This window comes from Saccopteryx bilineata, chromosome 10 (genome assembly GCF_036850765.1).
Source record: "Saccopteryx bilineata isolate mSacBil1 chromosome 10, mSacBil1_pri_phased_curated, whole genome shotgun sequence".
NCBI lineage: Eukaryota > Metazoa > Chordata > Mammalia > Chiroptera > Emballonuridae > Saccopteryx > Saccopteryx bilineata.
In genome coordinates, this window is record NC_089499.1 from 82248851 (window position 1) to 82273164 (window position 24314).

The 24314-nt window shown below is 45.3% G+C and overlaps 1 protein-coding gene across 10 annotated transcripts in view; it reads right to left on the minus strand.

Annotated features, from left to right (window-relative positions):
* The window catches only part of PXK (PX domain containing serine/threonine kinase like), a 115031-nt gene extending 98287 nt beyond the window's left edge, over positions 1–16744 (minus strand). For 6 of the 10 annotated variants that reach the window (XM_066244571.1, XM_066244570.1, XM_066244579.1 and 3 more), the window contains exon 1: positions 16521–16743. In XM_066244571.1, the coding sequence (XP_066100668.1) occupies positions 16521–16622 (102 nt within the window). In that variant the 5' untranslated portion in view covers positions 16623–16743. Of the gene's footprint in view, positions 1–16520 lie in introns of all 10 variants that reach the window. The other 4 variants (XM_066244569.1, XM_066244568.1, XM_066244576.1 and 1 more) reach the window with 2 other exon arrangements.
* Between the last annotated feature and the right edge of the window lie 7570 nt (positions 16745–24314).

Below are 24314 nucleotides of genomic sequence, written 5' to 3' on the forward strand. Positions count from 1 at the left end.
GGAAGAATACCCAAGCCCTTAAAATATATTAAAATAATTTTTTATTATATGGGGAAAGGTGTATGCTATAATATTAAATATGAAAAAAGGATGAAAAATTCCATGATAACTTTGACAGAAAGAGGGAACTACACCAAATGGTAACAGCAATTGTCTCTGGAGGTAAAATTACATGTGGTTTAAATTCTCTTAGCTGCCTGACTGGGCGGTGGCGCAGTGGATAGAGCGTTGGACTGGGATGCGGAAGACCCAGGTTCGAGACCCCAAGGTCGCCAGCTTGAACAAGGGCTCATCTGGTTTGAGCAAAAGCTCACCAGCTTGAGCCCAAGGTCGCTGGCTCGAGCAAGGGGTTACTCGGTCTGCTGAAGGCCCGCGGTCAAGGCACATATGAGAAGGCAATCAATGAACAATTAAGGTGTTGCAATGTGCAACGAAAAACTAATGATTGGTGCTTCTCATCTCTCCATTCCTGTCTGTCTGTCCCTGTCTATCCCTCTCTCTGACTCTCTCTCTGTCTCTGTAAAAGAATAAAAATTAAAAAATAAAAATAAATAAATTCTCTTAGCTATTTTTTTGTGTTTTCCAGGATATCCTCAAAAAGCATATATTACTCTTATAAACAGGAAAAACATATTTTTTAAAGTTCCTTGGTTTGGTACACATGTAAATTAATACATGCTACTTTAATATGAGTCCTGAGTGATAAAGACTGAGATTATCTGAACTTGGATAAGAGCAATGATAAATGTAAACTACCATCTTTTCCTTTGACAAGGTAACTTTTAGTCATTTAAAAACTCTTTAGCATTGGCCCTGGCTGGTTGGCTTAGCGGTAGAGAGTCAGTCTGGTGTATGGAAGTTCCAGGTTCAATTCCCAGTCAGGGCACACAGGAGAAATGCCCATCTGCTTCTCCACCCTTCCCTCTCTCCTTCCTCTCTGTCTCTCTCTTCCTCTCGCACAGACAAGGCTCCATTGGAGCAAAGTTGGCCCAGGCGCTGAGGATGGCTCCATGGCCTCCGCCTCAGGCACTAGAATGGCTCCAGTCGCAACAGAGCAGCTGCCCAGATGGACAGAGCACTGCTCCCTGGTGGGCATGCCGGGTGGATCCCGGTGGGGTGCATGCAGGAGTCTGTCTGTCTGCCTCCCCACTTCTCACTTCGGAAAAATACAAAAAAACAAACAAACAAAAAACTCTTCAGCACTTTTACTGTGCTAGGGAGACCGGGAAACCAGAAAAGGAAAGTAGCCAAAGGTATGGTCGCTGGCTTGAAGCTCAAGATCACTGGCTTGAGCAAGGGTCACTCGCTTTTCTGTAGCCCCCTGGTCAAGGCACATGAGAAAGCAATCAATGAACAACTAAGGTGCCGCAATGAAGAATTGATGCTTCTCATTTCTCTATTTCTGTCTTTCCCTATCTGTCTGTCTGTGTCTCTCTCTCTCTCTCTCTCTGTTAAAAAAAAAAAAGCCTGACCAGGCGGTGGCGCAGTGGATAGAGCATCGGACTGGGATGCCGAGGACCCAGGTTCGAGACCCCGAGGTCGCCAGCTTAAGCGCAGGCTCATCTGGTTTGAGCAAAAGCTCACCAGCTTGGACCCAAGGTCACTGGCTCAAACAAGGGGTTACTCAGTCTGCTGAAGGCCCGTGGTCAAGGCACATATGAGAAAGCAATCAATGAACAACTTTTTTGTTTTTTTTTGTTTTGTTTTTTTTCTGAAGCTGGAAACGGGGAGTGACAGTCAGACAGACTCCCGCATGTGCCCGACCAGGATCCACCTGGCACGCCTACAAGGGGTGACGCTCTGCCCACCAGGGGGCAACGCTCTGCCCCTCCAGGGCGTCACTCTGTTGTGACCAGAGCCACTCTAGCGCCTGGGGCAGAGGCCAAGGAGCCATCCCCAGCGCCTGGGCCATCTTTGCTCCAATGGAGCCTCAGCTGCGGGAGGGGAAGAGAGAGACAGAGAGGAAGGAGAGGGGAAGGGGTGGAGAAGCAAATGGGCGCTTCTCCTGTGTGCCCTGGCCGGGAATCGAACCCGGGACTTCTGCACGCTAGGCTGACGCTCTACCACTGAGCCAACCGGCCAGAACAACTAAGGTGTCGCAAGGCACAACGAAAAACTAATGATTGATGCTTCTCATCTCTCCATTCCTGTCTGTCTGTCCCTGTCTATCCCTCTCTCTGACTCTCTCTCTGTCCCTGAAAAATAAATAAATAAATAAATAAATAAATAAATAAAATAAATAAAAGTAACCAAAGGAATTAACCCTTCCATTTGCATCAAGGGTTGTATAACATTTGGTGGGAAAGAAGCTTTAAACTATGAGTTGAAGTCAAATAAGGGGCGCCCCTACTAGTTTCAGTAATTTGTAGTAGAACCAGTCACCATCACTAAGGATAACAGAAGGCTGATAACACATAAATTTATTCTACGTAAGCCATCACTGTTTTCTGAGACACGAGTTCCAATTTATAACCAGCCATGTGATTGTACAAGCCACACTGCTGCCTATCTCCTCAGAGCTCCAAGTAGTAACTGCTATGTTTATGGAGCACTTACTCTGAGCTTTCCGTTTCTCAGTTTACTGCATCTTCCAGCAACGCATGGAGGTGTCACTATCTGTCTTTTATAAGAACCCCAAGGCTCAAAGAAACTTAAACAAGTGCACTCTTCTAAGTGTAAGAGAAAAGAATGGACCTCACACCTGACCAGTCAGTGTCACAGTGGATAAAGTGTCTTCCTAGGACACAGAGGACCCAGGTTTGAAATCCTGAGGTCGCCGGCTTAAGCATGGGCTGACTTAGCTTGAGTGCAAGGTCACCAGCTTGAGGGTGGGATCATAGACATGACCTCATGGTCACTGGCTTGAGCCCAAAGGTCACTGGCTTGAGCAAGGGGTCAATGGGTCAGCTGGAGCCCCCGGACAAGGCACATATGAGAAAGCAATCAGTGAACAACTAAGGTACTGCAATCAAAAATTGATGCTTCTCATCTTTCTCCCTTCCTGTCTCTCTCTCTCACTAAAAAAAACAAAAAAACAAAAAAAACAACAACATAAAAACAGACCTGCCTGACCTGTGGTAGTGTAGTGGATAAAGCGTCAACCAGGAAACGCTGAGGTCGCCGGTTCAAAACCCTGGGCTTGCCCGATCAAGGCACATATGGGAGTTGATGCTTCTTGCTTCTCCCCCTTCTCTCTCTCTCTCCCCCCCCTCTATAATGAATAAATAAAACCTTTAAAAAAACAAACAAACAGAAAAAAAAACAGACCTAACCACAGGCTGTCTATCTGACCCAGGCCCCTGTGGTTCCTACTTCTATGGCCTTGGGAAAAATGGTTTCACATCATATATTCTCTCATTTTGATGAACAGAATTCAGCTGAACAGGCAGAACCAGTCCATCAAGTCAGGAAGAAGCTGGAGATTGTGAGGGGCAGAGTGCAGACAGGAACCCAGGTCAGGGTACAATGAATGATTATAGCTGTAGAGCTCTCAGAACACTGCCTGGTCCACAGCCTCTTGACTTGAATATCCCTGCACTTTGTAGCCTACCTCCAACTCCATGTACACCAACTGCTGTTCGTAAATCAGGGCTGAAAGTAACCTGGGCACTGCACAGAAGCTGTGTATAAGTAAGAAAACAATTTGCTCTTCACCATGTCAAATAAGCCCCACCATTAGGCAGATTCTGAAGAAGCAGAAAGGAGCATTCTTATATGAACATGCCTAAACCAGACATCAGGTTTATGGAGTACTCAGCAGTTTAAATGGCAGTTAATTTCAGTTGTACCCAAATGGAACAGTGTTTGAGCGGGTTGTCCTGTTCCCATACTATGCTCCTGTTAAAACTCTAACAACAGTTACACAATAAACGAACCTCTTTCCTGTGACTCACCATTAACAAACAACCTGGAAGCTCTGGGTCTCCACAGTCCCAAAGCCCCACTGGTTGCAGGGCTAGCAGGTCCTCTCTGGCTCAGCCTTTCTCAATCAGATCAACGGTTTGAAGCAATGACCTAAGGCTGTGTTGTCCAATATGGCAGCCACTATGCACACGTGGCTAGTGCCACTGAGGACTGAATTTTAAATTTTATTAAGTTAAAGTAGTCTAGTGGCTGGACAGTACAGTTATAGACTACTTATTTGCAGACATGAACATATTTATAAAAATGTAAGCATATTAAACACAATTGTTATGATTTGCTTTGTTTCCACTTAATATAACATGAATCTGGATATATCTGGTTATTATTTTTTGTCAATATCTGTGCTGTCCAATATAGTAGTCAAACCTATTGAGCACTAGTCCAAATTGAGGTATGTTGTAATTGCAAAACATACATGATTTCAAAAATTTTGCCCTGGCTGGGTAGTTCTGTTGGTGATAGCATTGTCCCAATATGCCACAGTTGTGGGTTCAATCCCTGGTCAGGGAACATACAAGAATGAACCAATGGCCTGGCCTGCGGTGGCGCAGTGGATTGTCAATCTGATACGCTGTCAGGGGTCCCCAAACTTTTTTACACAGGGGTCCAGTTCACTGTCCCTCAGACCGTTGGAGGGCTGCCACATACAGTGCTCCTCTCACTGACCACCAATGAAAGAGGTGCTCCTTCCGGAAGTGCTGCAGGGGGCCGGATAAATGGCCTCAGGCGGCTACATGCGGCCCGCGGGCCGTAGTTTGGGGATGCCTGGAACTTTGCCCAGTCAAGGCACACACGACGAAACAACTAAAGTGAAGCAATTATGAGTTGATATTTCTTGTTCCTCCCCCTTCTCTCTATAAAGTCAATAAATAAAATCTTTAAAAAAGAAATCAACCAATGAATGTATAAATAAGTGGAACAGATCAATGCTTCTCTCTCTCTCTTCCTCCATCTCTCTAAAACCAATAAAAAAATTTTTAACTTAAAAAAAAATTTGTACAACAAAGAACATTAAATATGTTAATAATTTTTAGATTGACTACCTGTCGAAATGACAATATTTTGGATATAGTGGGTTATGTAGATTATATTAAATTAACTTTAAATAATAGGAAATTTATAATTATATACATAGCTTACATTATATTTCTACTGGATGGCACTGCTCTAAGCCTCAACTGTATGTAATGAATTAACTCCATTCCTATGTAGCGAGGATGGGAGAACTAGAAAATGGTCACCCCCAAATCAGTGTCTGGCGGATTACTGTTAGAACAAAATCAACAACTATAGGCTCTAGAAGGGACTTCAGAATTTGTTTTAGAGTCTATAAGTCTTCTGTTTTATTTCTACTATTTAAAAAACCCGTCAATAAAATAATTATTTAAATATTTCCTTCCTTTAACTTGGAAAAGAGTAAGAGCCCGTGAGTGTATATTCAGGAAGCGTGGGAGGGTTACAGAGGTCAGACGAGTGTGTTCATGCTTTAGTTGGTACATCATGGTTTTGACCATTACACAGCTTTTTAATTGATTTTACTCTTTGTCACATATGAATTTGTTTATACCCATAATGGACCATGACTAAAGGCAGGCTTAAGGAATGTTAATGGCAAAATAGGAGTTACTGAGAAGTTAGAAATACAAGTAGAATCATCATACAAATGGTAATTCTACAAATTGTCTGAAAATGCTCTTATCAGTGCTGAAGTTCTAGTCATCTTATCGCAATTCTTACTGTCTCTAATATTGCAAAAACTAGTATAATTAAGATCCACACATTACTATAATGTTTAATAATGCACTGATATGAATAAAATACTTTTAAGATTTAAAATCACTTCCACAAGGGGTTTTACAAAGCCAGTGTTACTATGAAAGGACTTTGTAAATTAAAGAAAAACCTGGGGAGTGGGGATGTCCTCTGAAAGGCTCTAGTAAGCCTTTCCTAGTTTCCTAAATCCCAGGGGAACCTGGGTGGCTGTAAGCACCCCCACAGCAACTTCACTGCTACCAGACAGACTGGTGGCACTTTCAATACCTTCCTTCCTGTTTAGTTTAGGTGTCTGTCATCTCTGCAAGAATGTAAGCTCCCTATTTCATTCATCTTTTTTTTTTCCTCTTTTTTTGAGAGAAAGAGAGGCAAAGAGATAGATGCCTGCATGCACCCAACCAGGATCCACCTAGAAAGCTCATTAGGGGGTAATGCTCTGCCCTTCTGGGGCCATTGCTCCATTGCAACCAGGACCATTTATTTTAGCACCTGAGGAGGGGGGCCATGGAGCCATCCTCAGCGTGAGGTAAACTCACTCCAATCAAGCCATGGCTGCAGGAGGGGAGGAGGAGGAGAAGGAGAGAGAGAGAGGTGGGGAAGCAGATAGTTGCTTCTCCTGTGTGCCCTGACCAGGAATTGAACCCAGGACATATACACGGCAGGCCAACTTTCTACCACTGAACCACCTGGCCAGGACTCATCTTTTTATCTTAATGCACAGCACACAGGAGATTGCATAAGTATTTGCTAATGTTTCCAGCACCTTAGCAGCTCTCTGACATAGACACAGAGAAAACTGTGCCCAACCTCAGGGTACACATCCACTTAGGGGAAAGGAAGTCAGCTGGGCTATAATGAACACAGTGCCTTTCTCAGGAAACAGCATTATGAAGATGTCAGCCAGCCCTCATCCCCTCAGAAATGTCAGTGTGGTCACTTGGCAAGGGAAGAGACAGGGGAAAGAACAAAGCAGAGAGCTTTCTGTTTTATTTTTTCACTCTGTAGCCAAAGGTCAAACATGTGTGTCTCAATGCGGGGGTTCCTCCATGATGAATAAAAGCTGGGAGGTAAAAAGTTGAAATGAGCACCTGCCTGTGCTCCTCCCTCCAGGCCTGTCCTCTGGGAGCTCATCTGCCAGTTCAGTGGCAAAGCCCACATGGCCCACCTGCCTCTTCCACCTCTTCTGCAGCCAGGCAGGCTGGGGAAGGATACCCTGTGCTGCATCTCTCTAAGGCTGGCTGTCCAAAGTATTCCTCAGGGTAAAAAATAAAAGGAGAGAGGGCTGTTCTTTGAGATGTCACTGATCTTTTTTTGTCATTTGTTAGTAAAGTACTCATAGCTGACAATGAGACAAAATTTTAAATAAATAATTTTCTTGGCCCTGGCCGGTAGGCTCAGTGGTAAGAGCACTGGCCAGGAGTGTGGATGTCCTGGGTTCCATTCTTGCTCAGGTCACACAGGACAAGCGCCCATTTGCTTCTCCATCCCTCCCCCTCTCGCTTCTTTCTCTCTCTCTCTCTCTCTCCCTCTCTTTTTTTCTCTCCTGCAGCCATGGCTCAATTGGGGTGAGTTGGCTCTGGGAGCTGAGAATGGCTCCATGGCCTTCCCCTCAGGCGCTAAGAAGAGCTTGGTTGAGCAATGGAGCAATGCCCCAGATGGGCAGAGCACTGCCCCCTAGTGGGTTTGCCGGGTGGATCATAGTTGAGGGAGAGTCTGTCTCTGCTTCCCCTCCTCTCACTGAATAAAAGAAATAATAATTTTCCTATTTTCCATTCAACATACTTGAGTGATTAAAAAGCTACCCATGGCCCTGGTCGTTTGGCACAGTGGTAGAGCGTCAGACTGGCATGTGGAAGTCCTGGGTTCGATTCCTGGCCAGGGCACACAGAAAAAGTGCCCATCTGCTTCTCTACCCTTCCCCCTCTACTCTCTCTCTGTCTCTCTCTTCTCCTCCTGCAGCCAAGGCTCCATTGGAGCAAAGTTGGTCTGGGCACTGAGGATGGCTCCATGACCTTCGCCTCAGGTGCCAGAATGGCTACGGTTGCAATGGAGCACCAGATGGGCAGAGAGCATTGCCCCTGGTGGGCATGCCGGGTGGATCCCCGTTGGGTGCATGCAGGAGTCTGTCTTTCTGCCTCCCGCTTCTTACTTCAGAAAAAAAAAAAAAAAGCCAGCAGTGCTCTAGCAAATTCAAAGGTAATAAACAACAACAAAACAGCTGATGCTTCTATGCTGACCTCTGTTTAGAAATGCTCCATGTACATGAGTTCAGTTAATCCTCACAGCAGCCCAAACTAGCCCCACTTTACAGAGTAAGAAACTGCGCTGGGAGATTAGGCAATTTGTCCAAGGGAATTAGGCACTGTCCCTTTCCTCAAGTTATTTACAGTTTCACCTGTGCTGGAGAGGAGGGCATAAATAGGGTAATAAAAAATACCAGGTATGTAAAATGCTTGCTATTTTCAACCAAAACAGACTGGGATCATCAATGGAAAGAAAACCATACCCAGCTTGGTAGGCAAGACGGTAGGCAGCAGTCTACAGGAACACCTCAAATAACTGCATTCATCCAACAAATGCACTTATTCAACAAGTATTTGAATACTTCCTATCTATGTGCCAGGGGCTGTACAGATTTGAAACTGAATCAATACAGCAACCAGCCTGACCTGTGGTGGTACAGTGGATAAAGCAGTGACCTGGAATGCTGAAGTCACAGTTTGAAGCACCAGGCTTGCCCAGTCAAGGCACATACAAGAAGCAACTACCACAGATTGATTCTTTCTGCTCCCCCCCAGCCCCTTTCTCTCTCTCTCTCCTCTCTTAAAAATCAATAAATAAAAGCTTAAAAAAATAGTAATCAATAAATAGACATGGAAGACCAGATTTAGAGTAACAAAAATATCTCAAAGAGAAAGACACTGACAGCAGTGAACAAACTGCTCATCTGGCCCTCACAATCCAAGGACAGGGAAGGGGCAGAAATGTACCCTCCTTGCACAGACTCACCTCTTCACCCTCAGCAGCCCAACCACTCAGAGAGCAGGGCCAGCTCACCACCATATCCCTATAGCCAACCACAGTGCTCATCCGAGGGCCAGAGCTCGAGAAGTCCTCATGAAATAAAGAGCACAAGGCTGCTAGTGAATGCGGAGATCTACATGGTCATGTGCAGAGATGCCTAGAGCATGGTAATGTGCCCCCCAGCCACTCCCTGTGCTCTGGTGGGTCAATGGGTACTGCCAAGATGGTGAGACCCCTGGTGTGGCACTAGAGGTCTAGTGTGAGCAATCCCAATTCAGGAATCACTTCCCTCCGTTTCTGCGAATGGGATAGCGAGGGCACATTCTGGACGACAATGCAATGAGTCCCTGCCCAGAATCACTTGTCACCTGGGGGAAGGGCAGGCTCAAAGGAAGGCCCCTGATGAACACTGCTTTCCTTTTCACCTCTACGGTGGTTCTTTGATGTTTATACATCCAGAAGTCTGCCATACCAGCACTCCATTCAACCCTACTTTTCATCACCATAAAAAAGCATCAACTTGCCTGACTGGGCGGTGGCGCAGTGGATAGAGCGTCAGACTGGGATGCGGAAGACCCAGGTTCTAGACCCTGAGGTCGCCAGCTTGAGCGCAGGCTCATCTGGTTTGAGCAAAAGCTTACCAGCTTGGAACCAAGGTCACTGGCTCAAGCAAGGGGTTATTCGGTCTGCTGAAGGCCCCCGGTCAAGGCTTGTATGAGAAAGCAATCAATGAACAATTAAGGTGTTGCAATGCGCAATGAAAAACTAATGATTGATGCTTCTCATCTCTCCATTCCTGTCTGTCTGTTTCTGTCTATCCCTCTCTCTGACTCTCTCTCTGTCCCTGAAAAAAATAAATAAATAAAAAAGCATCAACTGAATTAACGAGGAGAAATGACCTGTGTGTGTGTGTGTGTGTAGCAGAGACAGAGTCAGAGAGAGGGACAGATAGGGACAGACAGACAGGAAGAGAGGGAGATGAGAAACATCAATTCTTCGTTGTGGCTCCTTAGTTGTTCATTGATTGATTTCTCATATGTGCCTTGGGGGGGGGGGGGTAACAGCAGACCGAGTGACCCCTTGCTCTAGCCAGAGACCTTGGGTCCAAGCTGGTGAGCTTTGCTCAAACCAGATGATGAGCACACGCTCAAGCTGGCGACCTCGGGGTCTCGAACCTGGGTCCTCCACATCCCAGTCCGACGCTCTATCCACTGTGCCACCACCTGGTTAGGTGAAATGACTTGTGTTTTGATGAGCCATATCAAAGAAATGTGGGGCAGCCTGTTCAGATCTTATAAACAGAGGTGCTGTGATAAGCAGGCAGAAGCCTGGCTAGGGCTCAGGCACCCAGCTTTCCGGCACTCTGTAATAAGTCAGCTAGGCATGCACCCCTAAATGCACAAGTAACTGCAACTTATAGCAAGTTTTTCACACTAACAAGACAGAATTCATCCACTGTTCTAAGTATAGAATTTTCATAAAGTAGGGTATCTGTGGTTGTGTACTGCATTTTTTAGATGCACATATCTCACCAGCTAAAAATGTAATTCTCCAAGTTTACATTTCCTAATAATTTTTCCAACAGTGATCCACATCCTTAGAGCAAGTTTTCGGTCACTGAGGTTCTGAGAACTTATATAAATACATGTATGAGCGTATATGGAGAATGTGTTCCTCTGATGAGATCCTTAAAGGAGATAGGTCCAAAGAGCTAAAGAACTTGTGCGTAAAACCTATCCTGAGCTTAGCAACCTGCAATGTTATAAAGATTTCCACGGTAAAGGCTAAGGTGCTCAACATTTCTCTCTGGGGTAATAGAAATGTTATAAAATTGATTATCGTGAGAGATATATAACTCGGAATATACTAAAAGCCATTTATTGTGTACCTTAAACGTGTAAAATGAAAGGTATGTACATTATACAAAGCTGTTAAAAAAATAAAAATAAAACTTTTCACAGGAAGACTCTTGTTACTCTTCAATGAATTCCCCAAATGGACATGTTAATAAGAGAGCACGCTCTTGGCCAGGGGTCCCCAAACTATGGCCTGCGGGCCACATGTGGCCCCCTGAGGCCATTTATCCAGCCCCCGCCGCACTTCCAGAAGGGGCACCTCTTTCATTGGTGGTCAGTGAGAGAAGCATAGTTCCCATTGAAATACTGGTCAGTTTGTTGATTTAAATTTACTTGTTCTTTATTTTAAATATTGTATTTGTTCCCGTTTTGTTTATTTACTTTAAAATAAGATATGTGCAGTGTGCATAGGGATTTGTTCATAGTTTTTTTTATAGTCCATCTCTCCAACGGTCTGAGGGACAGTGAACTGGCCCCCTGTGTAAAAAGTTTGGGGACCTCTGCTCTTGGCCATCAAAAAATAACTACTTGCTTATCTGAAGACAACAGTGACAATGGAATCCCCATTTGCTTTCAACTGCACTCTTCGAGTAAGCGGGAAGCAATGCGGCATCTGGATCTTTAGCAGCCAGACTTAACATGAATTTGGTAGTCAGCAAGATCAGCTGGAGACACATGGTCAATCTACATAAACTCTTTCCCTCTTGAAGTCCAAGTACTTACCCAAGATAAGGGCTTGTCCCATACTCCTAAATCAAAGTTTCAAACTGAAAACAATGGGCTTCTCTCATCTCCTCTGAAAAGAAGTCATACCTTCATTTCCTCCTCCTATGTGCACTTTACTCATGAAAGAAGTCCCTGACATGGATGACTTCCAGTTTAAGGGGAGAAAAACAATGAAAAAAGCCTATTGTTCTCCATCCTACAACATCCCCAGACACTTAAGCACTTCTGAGTTCTAAAACGATGTTTGGGTACAGGTACCCCATTTTCAGGATGCCAACAGCTGAAACATAAAAGAGCTGCATTTTATGTGAAGCTGCCAGAAAACTCAAAGCAGCTTAAAGAGGAACCACCATCTGCCTGCAGTGAGTTTGCGTTCCTTAGCCCAATGGAACCTATTTAAACCCTCAATCAAAACTCTGTCTTTTGAACAATCTCACAATCACAATCCTTACTGAAGCTGTGTACATGGGTTGGCTGGTCCCATCATTCCTCTAAGGAGCGAAGCATATAAATATCTGTTCACATAAAACCCTACGTTTTTTCCTAGGAACTACAGCCAGCTTCTTATCAGAAGTCCTAAGAATCTGATCAAGCAAAAGCTACATGAAGGCAGGAGCTGTGTAATTCACCTCCACACCTCCAGTATATACCTGGCACGCAGTAGGTAGGCACCAAACACATTTTTGTTAAATGAATGAGTATTGTTGAATAAATAAACTGCAGAAATAAAAAGTCAAAAAGTTCAAGGCAAGATCTGTTTTCAGTAAAGATCTTAACAGATTTTATTTTTCTGTTACGCCTTAAATATCACTAAAATTATCTTTTGTTTCTCAGGAAAATGCACTAAATACAGAGGAAATGGGCCCTGATTCAGATGAACCTTAGAGAAGAATATTTAAAAAGAAGAAAACTGAAATTGAGCTATTACACCACAGGCTACTGACCAGCAAAAATCAGATATGTGTGGTTGGTAACAACCCTCTCCCAAACTGTCGTTGTCCTCTGGTTTCCATTTCAGCAAAGCAAGCATTTTTTTCAGTCTATTGACTTCAAAAGTTTTCCTTTTCATGTAGCCAAGAACTTACAGATTTCCCTTGTCTTCTCTCTTAGTCCTCCCAAACTTGCCCACAACTTACCTGTGTGGCTTTTTACCAGAACTCCTTTTGTTTGGAAAATGCTTCCCTTTCCACCCACCCCTAAATACTAAAAGCATATCTCCTTAAATATCGTCCTTTCTGGTTTTATAGAAGGTTTGTTTCCCTGCAGCAGAGGCCTGGTATATTTCCTGAAGCTAAATTCACTCTGCTCCATAAAAGTGAAAATAACATCATTCAAAACAGTCAGGCACAGAATCACCTACCAACTTGGACCCTTTCTGCCAGTTGTTCAACCCAACATGCCTTTCTGGTGGTGACCCTGTGTTCTCTTCATCCTTCAGACATCTCTATTTTGCAATTGACAAAACTTTTCCCTCTCTTCACCATACATCCTAAATCACATGTAACCTAAAATTTTCTACTATAAGTTTTTTCCCAAAGCTAAACAACCTTAATAAATGAAAGAAACTATGGACAGAAAGTAGCTTATTTGCAATACATTTTTATGTGTTTAAGCCTTTGCATATATGTCACCAAGGAATGAACAGACAGTAGAAGGAAGCAATGAACTTTATAAATACCCCATAAAGATGATTTCATCTGCCCTGACCAGTTGACTCAGTGGTAAAGCATTGGCCTGGTATGTGGATGTCCCAGGTTCAATTTCCAGACAGGGTACACAGGAGAAGAACCCATCTGCTGCTCCACCTCTCTCCTTTCCCCTCTCACTTTTCTTTCTTTCTCTCTCACTCTCTTTCTTCTCCCCCTCCTGCAGCCATGGCTCCATTGGAGCAAGTTGGCCCCAGGCATTGAGGATGGCTCCATGGCCTCCACCTGAGGCACTAAGAAGAGCTCAGTTGCTGAAGGACGGGAGCATGGCCCCAGATGGGCAGCGCATCGCCCCCTAGTGGGCTTGCATGGTGGATCCTGGTAAGCCTCCCCTCCTCTCACTGAATAATAAATGATTATTTCATTTGTGCATCAAAACAACCTTAAGAGGCAGGCAAGGTTGACATATTTTTGTTTTGTATTTTGTTATTTAAAAAGAATTTTTTTTTGTTTATTGATTTTTGGAGAGAAGGGAAAGAGAAAGAGAAGGAGAATGAGAAAGAGGGGGAAAAGTGGGAACCATCTACTTACAGTAGTTGCTTCCTGTATATGCCTTGACTGAGCAAGCCCAGGGATTGGAACCAGCAACCTCAGCGTTCCAGAGCAACGCTTTATCCACTACACCACCACAGGTCAGGCAAAGCGGACATTTATTACCCCATTTATAGAAGACATCAAAAAGGTTAAATGACTCGCCCAACCACTGACACAAGACTAGCAAGTTCAGCCCAAACCCTTACTTATTAATGTCTTGCTTCTTCCAACCCATACATAGGCTGTCTATAATATACTTTCTTTCTTTTTTTTTTTTTTCTGAAGCTGGAAACCGGGAGAGACAGTCAGACAGACTCCCGCATGCGCCCGACCGGGATCCACCCACGCCCACCAGGGGCTACGCTGTGCCCACCAGGGGGTGATGCTCTGCCCCTCCGGGGCGTTGCTCTGCCCCGACCAGAGCCACTCTAGCGCCTGGGGCAGAGGCCAAGGAGCCATCCCCAGCGCTCGGGCCATCTTTGCTGCAATGGAGCATTGGCTGCAGGAGGGGAAGAGAGAGACAGAGAGGAAGGGGGGGGGTAGAGAAGCAAATGGGCGCTTCTCCTATGTGCCCTGGCCGGGAATCAAACCCGGGTCCCCCGCACGCCAGGCCAACACTCTACCGCTGAGCCAACCGGCTAGGGCCTATAATATACTTTCTATATATTTCTGTCCAGCAGCAAAGGAGCAGATTCCTAGAGATTTACTATTTGAAAGGAAAGACGCCCCTCTGAATTTGGGACACCATCACCCTGCATCTAACAAGCCAGAAAGCTATCTTCAAACTTCCCACAGAAAATAATGCCTTTTTCTTCTATATACCACCCTCAACAACTACTTTTTTCCAAACAAATTTCCAACAATTCCTGTTTCAAAGGGACTTACTCAGAAGACATTAAGAGTCCAAAAAACTTGCATCAGTATTTAATTTTCTCAGTAAAGTTCTGGGCTGATGCAACATTTCTCAGTTTCAGATTTTGCAGTTAAAATGACAAGAACACAGAAGAGTCAAAGATTATGCAAGACAATGCTACATTTTTTTTTATTCCAACACATCTGCCTCTACTAGTCTCCTGTGAGTCATTGTCTTTTGTGTTCAGTCAACATTAAAGAAACTGCCATTCTCTCTACCCTCAATTATTTTACTTGATTCCTTAAGGAAAAACTCTGCATAGAAAAGGAATTCTATTATATCTTTCACCACCTTGTGAAGTGCTGACCCCTTAACTTATGCCTCAGATACCATGTTGTCCCAATTTTTATCACTACCACTACCAATTTACACAAACAGAAAGCAAGGCAAAGTAAGGTTGCAATTCATTTACTCATTCAACAAACACATAGGAAATCCTATCAGATGCCAAGAACTTAGTACTGAAAAAAATGACCAAGAAGTGTCCCACCTCCTCTCACAGCCTGGTGGGGAGAAAAACTAAAGAAGTAATTACATAATCAACTAATCAATGTTAAGGTGGAGGTGAGCACATGGCTTGGGGCAGTGGCCACCATGAAATGATTCCTGGAAGAAGTGATCATTTATAAGCATCTCTCTCTTTACTCTCAGTACAAAATACACCTAAAAGATGCAACCCCACTCCTTAAAATGTTATAAGATTTACTTACCATTAGTAAAGTGAAAAATCTAACAGCAGAATTTATTCTTGATTCCCTGCCCTAAATTTCAACCCTTAACTCATACTCCCTTACCACAAATTACAGAAGATTTAACAAATTCTACCCTATACACTGCCTTCTTACAAGTCCATAGAACAGCAGGATTAAAGATATGCGCAATGAAATAGAATGTATTTCTTTTTAATATGATCATTCTCCTAACTGGAACTGAACAGTGAAGAATCCAAGCCCTACAAAGCAGGGCTGTCAGAAGAGGAAACTGAGGTTCAAAAAGTCCCACTTCAATACAACAGAACAAAAGGTCTCTTTGAAGTCACCAGAACAGCTTGAACAAAGACAAACAGAAGGCTATTGTGGGGCCTTAGCCTCCAGATGATGAACCCCAAACACACTGCTATGGTAAACAAACAAGCCTCTGAGCTGGAATCTATTTGGTGACCTAACAAAACATTACAATTTAAGGAATCTCTCTTCCCATTCATTATTTCTCAAAGTACCACTGGCTGGCAACTCCTGTTTTCTTTCCTGGTTCCTGGGTTTATTATTTGTAAATTATAATGCATAGCGTGCTTTTCCAAAAAAGGTACAGGCAAATGAAAACAACCATGGTTTTAGAGCCACATAAAAGACAGTATATGTAACAGACATGAACTCTGCCTGTGTTTACTATGAGGACCTATTATTCCTTTATATTACTCCAGTGGATTTTAAATTCAAATGAATGCTACTACTGCCCATTAAATAGCAGGTGTGAGTCGGGAAGGAGCACATTAATATACCTGCCTCAGCAAGACCCGGAAAGGTTTCTCCTGCCTCAGCCAAACACCTGACCTGGAAATGGAGCTTCAGATCCCAGGCACTGTCCTTCTGCTGGCCCAACAAGGAGGCTCTGAAGTCCTATTTCCTTTTGTCCCGGCACACCCTCATCCCCAACCACTCAGACCCCCAGCAGAAAGGAGGGAAGCTCAGAGGCCTCAACGAGGATAAGGCTGGCGGCGGGCAGAAATGGATGAATGGGTCCTGAGCGGTCGGCTTACCTGAAGGCCCAAGATGAGCCCAGGACCCCAACCCCACCCCAGCTCGGAGCCCCCTCCAGGGCACCACCGAGCCCCTCCCGCTCTTTGGCCCAAGGGGCTGCGATCCCCACCCTCGACCTTTGGGGACTTCAGCGATCTTCTGAGCTCTGGGGGCTCAGACCCACCACCATCACCATTCCACAGCTTTCCCAGCCTGGGCCGCCGACCCCTGCCCGACTCCTCGCCCGCACTTCCCTGCCCGGCCGCCCGTAACCTCTCGCGGCCCGGGGCCGCCCCGCGCCGTCCCCAACCGGCGGGCCACGCACCGTGTGGGATTGCAGGCTCTGGCTCGCCTCGATGGCTGCTGTCAGCGGCACCGTGTCGTCCAGCAGCACCTTGCCGGCAGGCGGCTTCTCCATGAAGGCCATCCCGGGACGCTGGCCCGCCACCGCCTCGGGACCAAGCGCAGGAACCACAGGCGCCAACTCCCGCCGCCTGCCCGGCTCCGCCGCCGCTGCCGCTGTCAACACGCACCGCCCCACGCACCGCCCCCCCCACCCCGGGCTAGCGGGGTCCTAACGCCGACCGACTACGGCCGTTGCTGTCAACACCGGCCGCCCTTCGCGCTGCTGCCTCCGCCGGGTCCTAGTGCCTATCTTCCACAGTCGGCGCTGTCCTGGACCCGCTCCTCCGAGGTCTTCGCAAACTACAACCCTACACCGGGTATCCTCAGCACCCGCTCGCTGACCCCGGGACACTTCACCCTAAGCCATCACCAACAGAGATCCTCAGATCCAAAGACGCCGTGATCTCAGCCTTGCGATCCTGGAACCCTCAGGCCCAGATCTCCAAACCAAGCTTCTCAGAGTTGGGCTTTTCACATTAAGCCCTCAAAAGCTGCGACTGTCAGACTTGAAACCTTTAAACTGGACCTTTCCTACCCAGGCCTTTCTGACCCAAGAACCCCAAGAACCAGAAAGAAAAAAAAAAGACCTTCAGGATGAGACCCTCAGTTTGCATACTGCAAATCCAGACACTTTCTAAAACAGGTACCTCAAATTCAGGTTTTGCACCTCACTCTTCAGACTCGAGAACCTAAGAACGGGTACCTCAGAATTAGGCCCCACAGTTGCACCTCACTCTTGGACTCCAGAACTCTCATATCCAAGCTCTTTGAATTAACTGGGGACCCTAAAAATTGGCACTGGTTCAGGGACTCCCAGCCTTTACCCTTAGCCCCAGTTCTTAGCTCAGTCCACAAGGCCTTCAACCCTGAGAACCCTCAAACAAGATCCCTCAGATCTGAGGTCCTCAATCCCACTGCATCAGCTCCAAGAATCTCAAACCCAGAACCAGAGAAGTTTGTGCCCAACTTCTTGGCCCCAAATTTCTCCCTCAGTCTGTCTGAACCCAAGGTCACAATCCTGGCACTCCTTACAACCCCTACCCCCAACCCATCCCATCCCTCACACACACATAGAAATCCCACCCACACTGCTCTCGCCCAGGGCAACCTTCCAGGATGATGCAGAGAGTTAGATTTGGAATTAGATGACCAGGATCTCCAAGGCCTCTGGCATTTACCAGCTGTGTGACCTTGAATATGTTACTCAACCTCTCTGAGCCTAGCTTCCCATATGTAAAATAGAAATAACACTTGAATGGAAAGGTTGGTATGAAGAATGCAGTAGGATGGGAAGGGGCTTGGCACATAATAAAAGCTCAATATTACTTCCTTTCTTCCCTTCAGCTCACATAATAGAGGGTGTCTAACTCTTAAATTTGTATCCCCTAAATTTCATTTCAGACAAAACAAAGTTTCTTGGTACCACGCTCCCCCCAAAATTTGATATCATAGCAAATTTAAGGGATTGTTGGGCAACCCCAAGTGGCTAAGGAGCCTCTCGACAGAGTGACATAGGAACCAAGACCCAGTGGATCAAGATGAGAAGAGGAAAACATGGAACTTCTTTTTATTTTTTAACTTATTTTTATTAATTTTAATGCAGTGACATTGATAAATCAGGGTACATATGTTCCGAGAAAACATCTCCAGATTATTTTGACCTTTGATTATGCTGCATACCCCTCACTCAAAGTGAAATCGTCCTCATTCACCTTCTATCTGGTTTTCTTTGTGCCCCTACCGTCCCCCCACTCCCTCCCTCTCCTTCCTTGTCCCCTCCCCACCCCTCCACCCCACTCTCTGTTACCATCACATTCTTGTCCATGTCTCTGAGTCTCATTTTTTTTTTTTTCATTTTTCTGAAGCTGGAAACAGGGAGAGACAGTCAGACAGACTCCCGCATGCGCCCGACCGGGATCCACCCCGCATGCCCACCAGGGGTGACGCTCTGCCCACCAGGGGGCGATGCTCTGCCCATCCTGGGCGTCGCCATGTTGTGATCAGAGCCACTCTAGCGCCTGGGGCAGAGGCCACAGAGCCACCCCCAGCGCCCGGGCTATCTTTGCTCCAATGGAGCCTTGGCTGCGGGAGGGGAAGAGAGAGACAGAGAGGGAAAGCGCGGCGGAGGGGTGGAGAAGCAAATGGGCGCTTCTCCTGTGTGCCCTGGCCGGGAATCGAACCCGGGTCCTCCGCACGCTAGGCCGATGCTCTACCGCCGAGCCAACCGGCCAGGGCTGAGTCTCATTTTTATGTCCCATCTATGCATGGGTTCATATAGTTCTTAGTTTTTTTTCTGATTTACTTATTTCACTCCGTATAATGTTATCAAGGTCCATCCAAAACATGGAACTTCTTGATTCAGTCCTAAAATAATCAGAACTCTTCCTGCATTCCATTTTTGTCTCAGTGTGTTTAAAAATATCAGTCTACACCCTGGCCAGGTTAGAGCATCATCCCAACATGCCAGGATTGTGGGTTCAATCCCCGGTCTGTGCACATACAAATGAATGTAGGAATGAGTGGAACAGAAAATCCATGTTTTTCTCTTCCTTTCTCTTTCTCTCTTTAAAAACCAATTTTTAAAAAAGCATCAGTCTATTAAAACAAAATCGTATATCACTTTGAGAAGATTCAACTTTTTAACTTTCACTTCTTCAATATATTTTTAGATTTCATTTATTGATGAACTTTTTTTAGAGAGAGAAACCTCAATTTGTTTTTCCACTTAGTTACGCATTCATTGGTATGTGCCCTGATCAGGGACCGAACCCCCACCTTGGCCTATTGGGATGATGTTCCAACCAACTTTCATTTTTTTAAAGACAAATGGATTATCCCAGTGGTCCCCAACCAGTTTAATATCAGAAAATATTTTAATGGACTGGCCTTTAGGGTGGGACGTATAAATGTATCATGTGACTGAGACAAGCGTCAACAGTGAGTCTTAGACGGATGTAACAGAAGGAATCTGGTCATTTTTAAAAAATAAAACATTGTTCAGACTTAAGTATAAATAAAACGGAAATAATATAAGTTATTTATTCTTTCTCTGTGTACTGATACCAAATGTCCCACGGACAGGTACCGATCTGTAGCCCCGGGGGTTGGGGACCACTGGATTATCCTATTGCGAGAATCACAGACACCCAAATACTGTTTTAGTTTTTTTTTAATTTTATTTATTCATTTTAGAGAGGAGAGAGAAAGGGAGAGAGAGAGAGACAGAGAGGGAGAGAGAGAGGAGAGAGAAGGTGGGGAGGAGCTGGAAGCATCAACTCCCATATGTGCCTTGACCAGGCAAGCCCAGGGTTTCGAACCGGCGACCTCAGCATTTCCAGGTTGACGCTTTATCCACTGCGCCACCACAGGTCAGGCCCAAATACTGTTTTAATTATTTCTCCTGTTATGTGAACTGACCATGACAAGGTTCTTCTTACAAACTGTTGGTGAGAGTATTAATTGGTCCAACCTTCTGAAAGGCGTTTATTCATTCAAGTATTTACTGAGTACTTACCACGTAACAGGCCTGGTGCTAGGATTTGACAATATGTCAAGGACTTTGAAATGGTCTCACCTAGTAATTCTACCTCTAGGAAGGTATCCAAAGGAAATAATCAGAGATCAGTAGAAATATAAAGCATGTGAGGATAAGTATCTAACAATAGGGAAGTGGGATAGAGCATTGGACTGGGATGTGGAGGACCCAGGTTTGAGACCCCGAGGTCTCCAGCTTGAGTGCGGGCTCATCTGGTTTGAGCAAAGCTCACCAGCTTGGACCCAAGGTCGCTGGCTTGAGCAAGGGGTTACTGGGTCTGCTGTAGCCCTACGGTCAAGGCACATATGAGAAAGCAATCAATGAACAACTAAGGTGTTGCAACAAAAAACTAATGATTGATGTTTCTCCTCTCTCTCTGTTCCTGTCTGTCTGTCCCTATCTACCCCTTTCTCTGACTCTCTCTCTCTGTCTCTGTAAAAAATAAAAATAAAATCTATTATAATTATAAAAAATCAGATTATCAAAAAATAGATTATCAAAGATTAATGATGTTGGGAAAAGTTCTTTATAGTAAGTGAAAAAAAATACAGTTGACTTTTGAACAACACAGGTTTGAATTACGCAGATTCACTTATCTGTGGATTTTATTTCAATAAGTATAGTCAGCCCTCAGTCTCCCAGTTTTGCATCCAGAGATTGAACCAACTGTGAATCAAAAACAGTATTTTTTTTTTTTCTGCAGTTGGGCATCTGCAGATGCAGGGGGCCGACTATACGCATTGTCCTATGTCATTTTATACAAGGGACTCGAGCATCCACAGATTTGGGTATCCATGGAGGATCCTAGAACCAATTTCCCTTGTATGCCAAGGGCTGACTGTACTTAAATTTTGGGAGAGTCAAAAGTTGTATGTAGCCCTGGCCGGTTGGCTCAGCGGTAGAGCGTCGGCCTAGCGTGCGGAGGACCTGGGTTCGATTCCCGGCCAGGGCACACAGGAGAAGCGTCCATTTGCTTCTCCACCCCTCCGCCACGCTTTCCTCTCTGTCTCTCTCTTCCCCTCCCGCAGCCAAGGCTCCATTGGAGCAAAGATGGCCCGGGCGCTGGGGATGGCTCTGTGGCCTCTGCCTCAGGCGCTGGAGTGGCTCTGGTCGCAATAGGGCGATGCCCTGGATGGGCAGAGCATCGCCCCCTGGTGGGCAGAGCATCGCCCCTGGTGGGCGTGCCGGGTGGATCCCGGTCGGGCGCATGCGGGAGTCTGTCTGACTGTCTCTCCCTGTTTCCAGCTTCAGAAAAATGAAAAACAAAAAACAAAAAACAAAACAAAACAAAAAGTTGTATGTAGATTCTGAACTGTGTGGAGTCAGTGTCTTTAATCCCTGCATTGTTCAGAGGTCAACTGTATATGCAACTGTATGATCCCAAGTTTTAAAAAATATTAGCCTGACCTGTTGTGGTTTTGCAGTGGATAAAGCATCAACCTGGAATGCTGAGGTCACCAGTTTGAAACCCTAGGCTTGCTGGGGCAAGGCACATATGGGAAGCAACTACGAGTTGATGTTTCCGGCTTCTCTCCCCGCCCCCCCCCCCACACCTTTCTCTTTCTTTCTCTCTCCCTTTCCTCTATCTAAAAATAAATATAAATATTTATAGGAAAAAACATCAAAAGAAAATACACCAAAATATTAACTTAGGGTCTCAAGAAATGGGATCATGATTTTTTTGTTTATGCTCTATGTTTGTCAAAATGTCTGTAGCCCTGGCAGGGCAGCTCAGGTGGTTGGAACATTGTCCTTATATGCCAAGGTTGCGGGGGTCGATCTTCAGTCAGGGCACATATAGGAATTAAACAATGAACACATGGAGAAGTGGGACAACAAAATGTTTTTCTCTCTCCCTTCCTCTGTCTCTCTGAAAATAAGTTAAAAAAAATTTTTAATGTCTCTGTTGGTCAAATAAATTTGTAAAATATGATTTTTATGTTTGCTCACTTATAGTTTGCATTGGGGGCTGGGCAGCACCAGGTATATGTGGGTCCATGAAATTGCAAATTAGCTTCCTGCTTGGGAAGGACCATTGTTTTGCTAATGTTTGCTGGAGGAGAGATTTTTAAGCCAGAAAGTTCAGAAAGAAAGAAGGGGAAGAAGGAGGAGAAGAGAAGCCATGTTTTGCAAAGTGAGAGAGGAGAAAATGCAGGGTGCTAAAGAAGAAGCCAGTTTGTGCAGAAAGAGAAGGTGTGCAGATGGGGAACCAGAGGTGAGGGGCTTTTGTGAGCTCCGTTGAGACTGGTGGGGCCTTTGATTGTAGGAGAAGCCAGAGAAGATTCTCCTGGTTGTAGAATTGAAGAATGCATCAGTGGCTTTGAGAGCCCTGTGTGTTTGCTCCTTGGCCGGTGCAAGATTTTAATAAAGGAATGGCCCACAATTTGGCTCTGTTTCTTTACTATCTGCCCAAATCTAATGAGAACCTGCATGTGTGTAAAGCCAATAGCCGTGAGCACCAACACAGCTGCCTGGCCCATGCAGGTTTGCATTGGATTCGGACAGGTAATGAAACAATGGAGCCAAGAACTGGTGGGCCATTAATTTCAATCCTAGCTTGCACCCAGCAGGCAAGAAAAACACACAGTGGGAAAACACTTCCCTTTCCATTCAGGGCTCCCAAAGCTACTGACTTATGGGAGTTTCCTAGAATCAAAGTTTTTTACCTCACCAGCCTTATTCACCTCTGTAAAGTATTTTTCCCCACCAAGGAAGAAAGAAGGGCATAAACACGAAGTATGGAACAGCAAAAGCTTTATTAGTACAGCACATCCCGCCTGACAAGGTTCTCTGATCTGGGGGCCAGGGGCCAGGGGCCAGAGAAGTCGCATGGAGGAAACCGCGTGGGGGAAATTTAAAGGGTTGTTAGGGCAGTCAAGCTAATATGACGTGGTAAAATTTCATTGGCTGACAGATGGTCACTCTTTTCCAAAGGACTCCTGGGAAGTTTCTTTTGGCGCACATGGGTGTGGCAGTTCTAGCCAAGTTCCTGGGTTCGGTTCCTCATGTGACCTTCCCCCATTGCCCACCAACCTCACAACCTCTGTTCCCCATATCCTTCTCTCTGCACAAACTCTGCAGAAATTGGCTTCTCCTTCAGCACTCCACTATCTTGGCTGCTTCTCCTCTCCTCCACATGGCCTTTTCTCTGCTCTCCTCTCCTCCAGCATGGGCTCCTCTGCCCCACTTTAAATTTTTTTTATTATTTATTTATTTATTTATTTTGTATTTTTCTGAAGTTGGAAACGGGAAGACAGACAGACTCCCGCATGCGCCCGACCGGGATCCACCCGGCATGCCCACCAGGGGGCGATACTCTGCCCATCTGGGGCATTGCTCTGTTGTGACCAGAGCCATTCTAGCGCCTGAGGCAGAGGCCATGGAGCCATCCTCAGCGCCCGGGGCCAACTTTGCTCCAATGGAGCCTTGGCTGCGGGAGGGGAAGAGAGAGACAGAGAGGAAGAAGAGGGGAGGGGTGGAGAAGCAGATGGGCGCTTCTCCTGTGTGCCCTGGCTGGATCGAACCCGGGACTCCTGCATGCCAGGCCGATGCTCTACTACTGAGCCAACTGGCCAGGGCCTCTGCCCCATTTTATAGTGTAGAAATCCAAACCTTTAATCCAATATACAACCAAGGAAGTCTCTGATACAATGTCACTTATCTAAGGTATAATGGGATTCCTCATGGGAGTGCATCACCCGCTACCATGCAATAGTCAAGGGTGTGGGGAAAAGCTTAGTCTTAAAATTAAGCCATAGGCTATAACCATCCTGCCTGCTTAGAGCCTGTCGCCCACACACAATGCAAACCATAAGCAAGCTAACATATATACCATGTTTACAAACTTATTTGACCAACAATGTGCATGGCCACAATGGCGGCAGCCCTTGGCCTTACAGTCCCTAATGAAGATATTTTACTTGTATGATTAGGAGGAAATATAATATCAATAATATTATACAAATTGCAAAGGTTATGAAAGACTTGTCTAGTCTTCCTTACTAGGAAAAGGAAACTGAAAGTGAGAAATCAAATACCTGATGAAATGAAACTAGAACCTCTCAATCTAGCCTTTACCTTTCTCTGGAATTCTTCCCTGAAGTAAGCCATTCAGTATAAATACTATGGTGAGCCTTGTAATTTCATTTTCATCTTGTCAGTGATCCTGAGGACCTTCAA